Raw genomic sequence first — 12,080 nt, forward strand, 5'->3', positions numbered from 1 at the left:
GTGAACACTGTATTGCAATATACATATTAATGATCATAACAAAACAACTGATAGAATTCGGTTCCCCTCCCTTTACTCTTAAAGAATAGAGAAAAGCCTTTCAAAATTCTCTTGAATTAATGGAGGATTTAGATCTCCTAAAATGCCCCAGACTGACAGTTGCCTTAAAAATATGGCAACTGCCAAGAGGTGATCATCACTTCTACTTCCTCTCTTATGTGCGCAGCAGTATGTGGGAAGCAATCTCTCTCTCCCTCTCTCTCTCTCTCTCTCTCTGTGTAGTATATATTGTATTTATTATAGGTAGGTAGGGATGTGTGTGTGTAGATAGATAGATAGATAGATAGATAGATGATAGATAAATAGATAGATAGATAGATAGATAGATAGATAGATAGATAGATAGATAGATAGATAGATAGATAGATAGATAGATAGATAGATAGATAGATAGATAGATAGATAGATAGATAGATAGATAAATAGATAGATAGATAGATAGATACATAGATAGATAATAGATAGATAGATAGATAGATAGATAGATAGATAGATAGATAGATAGATATAGACAGACAGACAGACAGAGTAGGGATGTGTATCTGAAGGACCATAAGCAAGCCCTGAAATAAGCAAGCCCTGAAATAATTTTGTTTTATTGTTCAGCATAAACTTAGGGATGGATCAAAACACTGCTTAAGCTTTTATTTTCATCTATTCAGAAATATATCAAGCAGATTTGAGTGGTTCTGAACCCCATTTGTCCCTGGGTGTATATCTTTCACGCGCGCGCGGACGGGGGGGGGAGGGGGAAGAGGGAGGGCATTACGGCGTTTCTTCACTTCTGTGGGATGTTTGGTGCTCTACTGCTTTTCCTGCCGATGTTTCCTTACCCAACCGAACAGTACGGTAATAAAATGTCTGCAAGAAAACCACCCAAGCTCAGAAAGAGCACCAAAGAGCCCACTGTTCAATCCTGAGGTACAAATCTTCTCCCCTGCCACTCAAGAGCCGCTGTCCCAGAACTCCTCGATCGTAATTGCCTCCCTGGCCATTTTCAAAAGCCCAGATAAGCCAGTCCCCGAATCAAAGCCTTTTTTTCCCGCCTTTGTAAAGTTTCCGTTCCCGCCTGAGGGAGCGTTCTGTACCCCACCGGTTTGGGGAGGAGGCACCACCATTCCCTAATCGCCCACGAAGCTACCAAACATTGCAGCGGCCGGCACCGCACTAAACAATGGGAGCCGTCATCCCCTGCAGACTCCCTCGAAGAAACCGACGCCTCTCAACGGGCTGATTGAGAGGCAGGGCGGGAGGGCTTTGGGAGCGTACGCCCAGGGATATTGTCGGTGATTTCTGGTCGTGTGCGGTCCGTTACGTCGAAAAGGACGGTACGAAGCAAAGCGAGAGACGTCAGGCGCCGAACCAGGGGGCAAGAGAGAGACGACATACTTTGGTTTGGAAACCCCGCGTTGGTCTTTGGAAACATACAGAGGCCGTTGGTTTTCTATGCATTTCCCAGTGGCTCGGGTTATTTTCTTGACTGGCTCTGCGTCTCTCCCTTCCCTACGCTTCTGAGGGCCCAATGATAAATCAAAATCAGGGTGTATAATACATTGCATTTCCTCCCTCTGCCAGTCCCTTCCACTCCTCCCCTGATTTAGATGCATCTTCCTTGGAGATCCTCGGTCTGTGTCCTCCGGCTCCCTGCAGTCTGGGATGGTCTAGAGCAGTGATAGTCAACCTGGTCCCTACCGCCCACTAGTGGCCGTTCCAGCTTTCATGGTGGGCGGTGGGGGTTTTGTCCCCTACTTTATAAATCACCATTACTGTGGAAACGGTGGGCGGTTAGAGAAAATTTTATTACTAACAGAGATACAAAAGTGGGCGGTAGGTATAAAAAGGTTGACTATCCCTGGTCTAGAGCCAGAAGAGGGGCGGGTCCAAAGTCAGGCCTTGAGGGGTGCGTCTTAGGTTTGGTAGCTTTGACAATACAGGGGGGAGGGAGAGAGGGTTAAATGTTACTTTTGCTATGCTGCTAGAAATATTTTAAGGGAAGGGAATGAATGCATAAGAGGAATCAACCTAGTTTTGGAAGCTGTTCTTGGACCTCTGTGGTCACAAGGCTAACTTTAAATCAACTCTGGTCGATTCATTTCCAGCCTAGTTGTGGTGTGATGAAAAATGTAGCAAAATTAGCTTTTTATTTTAAAATAGAGGTAGTCCTCTACTTACCACCACAATTGAGCCCAAAATTTATGTTGCTAGGTGAGATATTTGTTGAGTGAGTTTTGCTCCATTTACAACTTTTCTTGCTACGTTTGTTAAGTGAATGCCTGCAGTTGTTAAGTGAGTAACATGGTGGTTAAGGGAACCTGGTTTCCCCATTGACTTTGCTTGTCAGAAGGGCACAAAAGGGGATCACAGGACTCCGGAACACAGCAATGGTCATAAATGTGAGTCAGTTGTCAAGCATCTGAATGTAAATCACAGGATGATGGGGATGCTGCAATGGTTGTAACTGAATAATGGTCATAAGTCACTTCTTTCAGTGCTGTTGTAACTTTGAATGGTCACTAAGCAAACTATTGTAAGTTAAGGACTACCTGTATGTTCAAACACTGATCTTCTAGGCAGTTTGGTTGCCCTGCTGGAAGGAATTCAGAGTCCTGAATTTGAGGCAAGGATATTCTCCCCTTAGAAAGCCTTTCAGTTCAGAAGGCTCTTCCCAGAAGTAACATCTTGGAGCTTTATAGCTGTTGATCCACTGCAGAGGGGAGTGGATGGGATGACAGACCTCTTGTGGGGTTTGCCTCCATTTCTTTCAACCACTAAAAAGAATTGCAAGGACCTAAAAATAGCTGAAACATGTTGAGGTCCCTCCCAACAGTATTCCCTTGCTCTTGCAGTTAGAATAATAACCATGGTTAGAGCTCTCTGAAAAGCACTAGGAGGCAAAAATGCCAACAGAGCTTCATTGCTTGTTTTGGCTTGTACATAAAAGCAGAAGAAATGATCTCTTTACAGGCTACCTGTACAGAGGTTACCTTCTGAACTGTCCAGATGTGGAGATAAGAGAGCTGGGTTGATGTAACTTTAAAGGTATCAGGCTAACAATTGGGAAACTATGAATTTGGTGGGTTTTGCTTTCTGTCTTTTCTACTTCCCTGTCTAGCCTACATCCAAGGGAGTTTAGTGGTCTCCCATAAAAATGCTAAATAGATCAGATCCTGTTTAGCTTTTTTAGAATTGCCCAAGGTTGGTTTAGGTCAGTGATGGTGAACCTTTTTGGCACTGAATGCCCAAAATGCATGTGCGTACCCCCAAAATGCAGATTTTCAGATATGTGCTGTTTTGCTTTCAAGCAATTTTGAAATAAGTAGTTTATGATTTGTTGGGTTTGAAATGCCATGGATGTTCATCTCCACTTAATTTAATTATCTCCATTTCCTAAGCTTCATCCGAGTATCCTTAATTACATATTGCTTCAATTTTATGTCTGTTTTGTTTGGCTTTTAACCATACATGCACTACATTTGTGAGATTGGTGTCTATATAAGTTTATATGGTAAATTTCATCCAGATAACAAAATTAATCTGCAAGATACATCAATCCACAGGAAATAGTTGGGTTAAGATCATATTAACATTTATGAATTTGTAAACTTTTAAGAGGACAATTTCTGATTAGGCATTGCAATCATTATACCACATTGGTTTCTGCTATAAACAAGTCAAGTACGAAAACTCACAAGTATTGAGGTAATATATTTGTTAGAATGTAATGCCACTGTCTATCACGTAACATGCTGTAAACAGCATTTTGCATTACATGGAACTATGGCCAGATTCCAACTATTAAATATAAAGTATTGAAATCAAATGTGACCAGAAGCTGATTATTTGGTAAATATTTCAGTGTTAAGGAAAATCCAATGCATATTTGTTATTTAAAGAGGGGTGGGGAAAACTGCAGAGGAGGATTTGTAGCTACAAACCTCTTTTGGTTTGAATATGAGTCACCTGCGTTGTTACAAGTTCAGTGTGGGCTGTTTATGAGTCAGCTCTAACAAACATATCACCCTAAGGTTAATCAGCAACCACAGGCTCATACATTCTGCTAAAATTTCTCAAATCCCAGGAAACCAGGTTAGCTCAGCCAACACAAACTTTTTTCCCCTGCATCATTGGAACCAGGTACATTTTTAAAAGAGTGTCAGAAGTCCAGGATAATGACAATCGAGTTACTAGAGCTGAACAACCAGTAGATAGCAGCAAAGAGATATAGAAAACCCATAGTTTTTTGCTGCCATTTAGCAGTGCTCTAGATTTATGTAGCCCACATCAGATGAATCCTAAATGGGAAGAATATATAGCTCCTGTTGGCCTTCCTTGGCAATGATTCTTACCATTGTCCTCTTAAGCCTTTAATGGGTGGGCAGAAGAGCAATATTGCCACCTGTATTTCCATGCGCTTACATTCTAGGCCAGGATTTTTCAGCCTTTGCAGCTTGAAGTTGTGTAGACTTCAACTCCCAGAATTCCCCAACCAGTCTTGAAATCCATACATCTTCAAGGTTGAGAACTGCTGTCTAGGCCATATTTTAGGCCTCGGCTTTTAGGCCTTTTCTAGTCATAGCTTCCATGATAAAATTGCGTCCCTCAAAATAATAAAACTTTACTAAAATCCAGAAAAGGACATAACCAAAGAGGGAATAATTGGGAGAGAAGAAAAGCATAATAAGAAAACTTTAATAAAAGAACGCTCCCAGTGTTACAGCCATGACAATGGGATGCAGGGTTGCACAGGCTTCTATTGTTGCAGCCCCACCAAGATTGTGTTGCTATAGTTGAAGGATAAATTGTCATTTTAGCTGTAATTTGCTTAATCGATTTAAAGAATGAAATAAATAAGCATCAAATAAGTTATTAAACTTCCCCACCATTTCAAACAGGCCAGAAAAGGTGTACCCTTTTCTCCCAGTCCTGATGTCAATGGATTGATTGATTATGCAATCAAGTTGTTTTTGAGTCCTAGCCACCATATAGATGACATCAATATATGACTAATATTCTCTTGCCAAGCAAATAAACAAAGTATGACCTCTAGTGTAACAGTGAGTTTTCACAACTCACTGTTCCTCTTCCTTTCAAAGCAGCCAACTCAATCTTAATAGGTGAAATTCTGCGGATTCCCCAACTTTCCCAGACTGCCTTCTCAATGTTGGTGTATCACATGGGCTGTGAAAATCTCAGGTTGGAAGACTACAGAGCAATATGCATGGAAGGAGATACAAAATGGCAGGTCAGTTGCATTTTGATGGGAAGTTTTTGTTTTAACAGGAACACCCACATAAATTTGTAAATGTTATGTTTGAAAGAAGCCCCTGTGGATTTTTATGGTTGTTTTTTTTTTGTGCCGTAAAGACCAAAACATTTTTTTTTAATTATTTAAAGACTATGTGTATGCATGTATTTATAATCTCAAGAACAATTATAATGAAAATAAAACGTGCCATTCTCATCTTGTTATGTCCTAGAACTGTTTCAAGCAATATATAGGTTTTTAGGAAAAACACTTAAGTACAACAAAGATTAGGCATAAAAATATTTCCTTATTTTGATAGGGCAAGGAAGTGGAGAAAGAAAAACAGTAATTATGACCTTATTATTAATTCTGTTTCAGCCAGTAATTTCTTTACCCCAGACAGCAGATTACAATAGCCCATTTTCTAGAACTGACCATAGTAACAATAACTTGCAAATCGCTGAAGTTTGTTTTAAAATACAAATATGTATCTAAATTTCACAGGCTAGGGTTCTTTAGCAATCCAAACATTTTTCCAAGTGATTTATGATGAGCTGTCAAGACAACAGCGAGTGTGTATACACACACAAACACACACACAAACACATAAAACATTCCCTCAGAAGGACTGGGCAATTATTCAAGCTGATTTTGTCTCTGGCACTATTCACTTTTGACATACTGCTATCCTGAAAAGAGAAATGCATTAAAAACTAGAACTTAACATGGATCTATGAAAAGATTTCAGATACATCTTTATGTTGTTATCATCAGGGATAACACTGGGATGAGATTTAAGCCAAATGCATCTTCTTCAGATTTTGCCAAGTAGAAGGAAAGAGCCTCTTTATAATTTCACACAGCAATGTGAATTCAATACAGCAATAATTTCCAAACTGGCTGTGTTCAATTTGAACTCTAGCGACAGTTATGTCTTTTCCCCAAGAGGGCAGAAATTTGGATACAGTTAGCATATGCTGTTTGATATGTATAAATGCAAATGTGAGTTACTAAAAGAATTACTTTTAAAATGCATCTCATCAGAGTAGTGAGAAAGATTGCTTGCTCAATCTGTTGCTCAGATGCTCTCTGCAGATGGGTGATGTTTCGAGTCCTATTTGTGTACTTCTCTTTATCTTGAAATCAAACTTGGATCTGGATGTCTTGACTAAAATCTAACAAAAAGGATGGTTCTACTTAGTGGTTAATCTGATTGGCTCTGTTGCCCCAAGAAAAAGAAAGGCAGAGATCTCTCACACACCAGTGAACAAACATGTTGTGGCCAGTGTCAATGGCATAATGGTTTGTCTCCTTTTTTAGTGTTAAAAGTTATTTCATTTCTGGCAAATGCAGTCTATGCAAATTCAGCAAGAAGGTGGCTGGATCCAATTTCATGATGGGAAAACTCAGCAAACACCAGGCAAACTGGCGATTAGGTAATGGAGTGGATGGTTCCATCTGCTTTGAGTTTAATGCAGCAAAATAAAACCACCTGATACCATCTTGCCTTTTTTTACTGAATGCAATCAATTTATTACATAGCTTTTGTTATCGTGGATATATAGATTTGGATACCTAAAAAGTCTTATTTCAGACAAATAACCTTGCCATCAACGTGAAATAATTCATTTAATTGCAACACATCACGATGAGACCTACGTCACCTTTTGGATCTGTTGCACTTTTGTCGTATTTTATGTACAATCTTCCTCCTCCTCTTTTTCTCATTAAAAAAACCTATCAGGCATATTAAATCTGACAAGTGTAAATATAGACTGTTCTAAAAATGATTAAACCATCAAATAATTTGAAAAAGAAACTCCTCTCATGGGTATTGCCACTTTTTCTACTATGTTGATAAGGAGAAAAAACATTTTGAATAAAAAGTGCAGTCCCCAAATAAAACATTGCTCCCCTCACTATTTTAGAATATCCTGTGTGATGGATTAAAATTCTTACCCTATTATTGCAGATACCTATTCATTCATTAGTCAGAGTCATGTTGACTGAGTTGAACAAGTCATGTCCCTGATACAGTTTATCTATAGACATGTAGACTGCAATAATTTGGACAAATTTATGCATCTTTACTCAGAAGGACTCCCCTATATTCAGATGTGCTTATGCCATGAAAATTGTGCATAGCATTCCTTTTTCTTACTTTAGCGCCTATGGTGAATTAATAGAATTTGTGTCTTTTTCTGATATGGCTACTTGTCCACTGAAGCAGAGACAATATCCAATAGGCAAAGCAACATCAAAAGCCAAAGTCTGCATCAAGTAAATAGAGCTCCATTTAAAGCAAACCCCAAAATTATTTGATAGGATTTCAATCCAGCTTTTTCATGTGGAATATTTTAAGATATTTCAAGTTGCAGGATTAAATAGGAAGATACCAGAAATTGTAAGCATGGTCAACATTTTGTTTTTTGTTTTATTTGCAAGGGGTTGTCAAGGTATTCTATTAACCGCTTCTGTTTATAGCTTTTTTGATACTAGTTATACAACTTTCCAGTGTAGTTCCTTGTTTCTAACACAGTGGCATATATTTCTTAAATATATAGCACTGTCCAAGTGGTAATTTAGGAACTGGAGCACCAAATGTTCCTTCTCTCCATAAACTACCTAGAAGCAATGAAGCCAATGTTTGAGGGCCTTTGCACCTCTATAACTGACTGGTTTGGTTTTGCAACTAAACAAGACAGACACAGACATCAACAGATAATTAGAACTATAGAAAAAAATTGCTACCAACCTGCCTGTATACTGCATGAGTCAAAAAGAGGGCTGTGAAAATCTACAGACCCCTTACATCCTGGACATAAATTGTTTCAATTTCTACCCTCAAAACTTCGTTATAGAGCATTGCACACCAGAACAACTAGACAAAAGGACAGTTTTTCCCCACGTGCCATCATTCTGATAAACAACTAATTACCACAACAGTGCCAAACTATTTACTAAGACTATATTACTATTATTCTTCTCATCCTACCTATCTCCTTCTACTTATGATTATAACCTTGTTGCTTGTATCTTTATGATTTATATTGTTTTATTTAGTTTCCGAGTATGAATTTGATTGCTTATTTAGTATCCTATGACTATCACTAAGTGATGTATCTTATGATTCATGATGAATGTATTTATGATTACTATGACCATGATTTATCACTTATATCTTTTATGTATACTGAGAGCTTATGCACCAAAGACAAATTCCTTGTGTGTCCAATCGCACTTGGCCAATAAAGAATTCTATTTTATTCTATATATGGCATGTAATCTATGCTATCTTCATAAGTAAAAATGTAATAATAAAAGTATTAAAATTAATAATTTTCTTTTTTGCTTAGTACATTGTACAAGCCCAGATAATGTGCTTTGTAAATAATAGTTTCTGGCCTAGCATTTAGCTTTAAACCAAACAGCTTTGATGGAGTCAACAAATAATGATTAAATAAACCATGGCTAAGTGAGATACTTTTAACTCAGTTAATAAAATTAAGAATGGTTTTGCTTTCCAAATGCCTGAATAGGTACTGTATTCAATAGTCCCCACATTTATTTGTTGCAAATAAGTCTGACAAATAAATTAATAGAGCTTATTCCAAAGAAAGGGGAAGCATTCACATGTATTAATAATATATGTGATTTGTTTGTTTAATTATATTTTATTAACTAAGGCACAATTAGCTGAATCTACAGACCACCCAAACATAATCACAATGGCTGGGGTCACACATTACACCAAGAACAAAAGAACAAAGCATGATAACACAATGTGAAAGTACAAAATTGACTCATACAGCTTAGCTAAAAACCATGTGAATGGGGAGAGACAGAGTCCTGCCCATCTGTTGTTATGTTGGCTACTACTAGAAACATGTACCAATAATGACTTATTTTTTGCCAACAACAAAGCCAAGAAGGTGGCTTCATTCTGGCAGCTTAAAGTTTGATCTAGACACAGAAGCAGCAACAGCAGCTGAAGAGCAGATTTATATTATCCAAATGGATGCCTTTCAGATGTGTTGGGTTTTTGCCCTCAGGTATGTTATGTGTACAAACAAAACCACACAACAAATACTCTGCATAACCAAATATTTATTCCAGAATGATTAATGTAATAATTAATCTTGTATAGGGAGAAAGGTAGGCAGCTTTTACTGTCAATCATCTAGTCTATAATTCAGTCTTCTGTCTGACAATTATGTCTAAGTCCAAACTCTCCAGAGACTGAGAAAAAGAGCCTTCCTATCTTTCAAGGTTTCACAGAGCATTGTTCTAGAACTCTTGTCAGCCCCCAGAGCTTTTAAGTTACATTGGTAGTGCTGAATGATAGTCAACATTTTACATAACTGTGGTGTGATTAATTAAGGAGTTGCAACTGGAAGGACCCAAGAGACAGGTCCTCTGGAACATAATTCTCCATGAAGTGAGACTGACCCTTCCAGAATTCCCTCAAAATGTGCTTATGTTAAGAGGCGTGGGGATCTCTGGTAACAGAGATTTGTTGAAAAGGCTACATTATCTGTATCACTGAAGATGTTCTTCCCTAGTCTTTTAAAATAATATTAATATTCTTATTATGAAACCTTTTTAAAGTTTGGTTTTTATGAGCTAATATTTTTATTGTATACCTCCCAGAGACACATTTGTGAGATACGGGACTATATAAATGTGAGGAATAAAGTTAATTTAAATTGAACTGAATTTAAAACAAATACAATGCTTGCCCTCATCCTTCCCACTTCTTTGTTTTGGTACCGCCAACTCTATAAAGTTAACCACACTCTATAAAGAGGAGCTCTCAGGAATAGAAACATTGCACCCTCTAAACTTAAAGTACAGATTAATTTAAAATGTGTTTTTTTTTTTCATTTCAGAAGTTCAAGATTGAACCTGGGACATTCTCCTTATAATGTATGTGCTTTACCATTGAACTATGGTTCTTTCCCAACCACTGGAATTCATGGTTATGGTCATGATATGTACTGTGTATACGCATGTTTTGTTGGCATGTTTCGGATTAACCTGGTCCATAGATGATAGGAGATGAATAGAATATTTGTAGGCCCTTGAGACCAAATCCTGAGTTCAGTGTGACTTAACTCCTGCTTCTATACCTCAACACCAGCAAAATGATCTATCTCAGTGGCTCTCAATCTTTTCTTCAGGATGGACCCCCTTTAAATACCTTTGTGGCCACAGACCATGGCCATGGAGTCTCAAGACTAACTCAAGATTTAAATCATAAGATTTCTTCAAGTCTTCGAGGACCTCCTGGGACAACATCACGGACCCCCAGGGGTATGTGGACCCCAGTTTAAGAACCACTGATCTATCATATAGAGGAGATGTAGCTTTCTCTGCTGCTATCTATGTAACAAACTCTCAAGCAGTACAGAAATGGTACTCTATTTGATCACATATCTCCTACTTTCTCAAATATTACAGTATCTCTCTGGTGCATCAGTATATGTCACATAAATTCTTTCAGGAAAACCTGAAATGTACTGGTGTAGAAAATGAAGAATTTGATAAAGTATTCCAATAAGTATTCCAAGTATTCATTCTTCATTTTTATAGCAGTGAGCTGCAAGTTTTTTTAAAAGACTGTATATATCTATCAAGTGCTGCAGAAATCTCCATATTTATTTATTTATGGTATTTGACAGAAGAAATAGGTTAAAACTAGCTCTTAATTTTTCACAAAAAGGAACTGATCTTTTAATAAAGGTTTTATTAAAGACTTTTTTATTTTTACCTTTCTTACAGATTGCAGTACTCTTAAAACAGAATGGTTTATTAATTACAGATTAGAAAGTTAATACAGACACCCACAAACAAATTTCTTAAACCAGATCAATGCATTAAAATCTGATAGTTGCTCACAGTAGCTCCTCCAACATACTAATGTCCTCTTGGTGTTAACTTCTGGCAGATCCCTCATGATTTAGCTGGGACCTTCTGGGACATCCTTCCAAAAAAGCCATTCAGAAGTCAAATTATGCAAAAGATTATATCCATCAGAGAACAGTTTATGGCCAAGCACCCATCTTGCAAACTTATCAGTTTCTTAAAGAAACAGTTTTATTCCTTGAAAATGGTGAATGCTTTTTAAAATTCTGGTTCTAGCGCTGGTTCCGTCTACCTTTCCATTGATCTGACCATCTTAGTAAAGCATGTCATCAGATTCCTCTTTTCAATTCATTTCAGATCCCCACTTCCTAATTTGGGACCTCTTTCTACCTGCCTTGCTTTTTCCTGAATTCTCATTTCTGTTTCAAATAAGTAAACATGCTTGTTGGGGCAGACTAGTGGGATTTCATGCATTTGTTCTTTCCACTCTTCTGAGACAGATTTTTTTTCCTGATTTCCTAAATAAGATAGACGCTTGTATAAAGCATTCCCTAACTAAACCAGATGTCTTCCCAAACCACAGAATGCTTTCCTCTTTAGCTGACTCATACTTCTCAAGAGATATTTATGGAGTTGTTAACATGGTTTTAAAAACACAGCATTTTTGGAAAACAGAGACCAATTTCTTCCCTGCTTTTGTGTTTCTAGTATATGCCTTGGTAAAAACTGAAATTACCTCCTGCTTGTTCATGTTTTATTGTGCAAATTGTTTTGATAAGCTCTGCTTTATCTGGAGCCCTATATTAATGGCTTAAACAAGTTGGCACAGCCCTGTTTTTATGAACAACTCCTATTCAATATGTGTTTCACCGAGAAAAACATGAAATATATGTAAGTTAATTCATAGATT

The 12,080-nt window shown here is 37.6% G+C and overlaps 1 protein-coding gene across 6 annotated transcripts in view; it reads left to right on the plus strand.

The window, feature by feature from the left end:
• Positions 1 to 5,129: 5,129 nt before the first annotated feature.
• LOC113412345 (uncharacterized) overlaps positions 5,130 to 12,080 on the plus strand; it is a 34,319-nt gene continuing 27,368 nt past the window's right edge. For 3 of the 6 annotated variants that reach the window (XM_087949635.1, XM_087949637.1, XM_087949636.1), the window contains exons 1-2: positions 5,130 to 5,302; positions 10,486 to 10,618. In XM_087949635.1, coding sequence (XP_087805761.1) covers positions 5,219 to 5,302; positions 10,486 to 10,618 — 217 coding nt within the window. In that variant the 5' untranslated portion in view covers positions 5,130 to 5,218. Of the gene's footprint in view, positions 5,303 to 10,194; positions 10,232 to 10,485; positions 10,619 to 11,252; positions 12,079 to 12,080 lie in introns of those variants that run through there. The other 3 variants (XR_015746485.1, XR_015746484.1, XR_015746486.1) reach the window with 2 other exon arrangements.

This window comes from Notechis scutatus, chromosome 1 (genome assembly GCF_049901735.1).
Source record: "Notechis scutatus isolate UNSWTSFEM ecotype Mainland chromosome 1, rNotScu1.2, whole genome shotgun sequence".
In the NCBI taxonomy this organism is placed as follows: Eukaryota; Metazoa; Chordata; class Lepidosauria; order Squamata; family Elapidae; genus Notechis; species Notechis scutatus.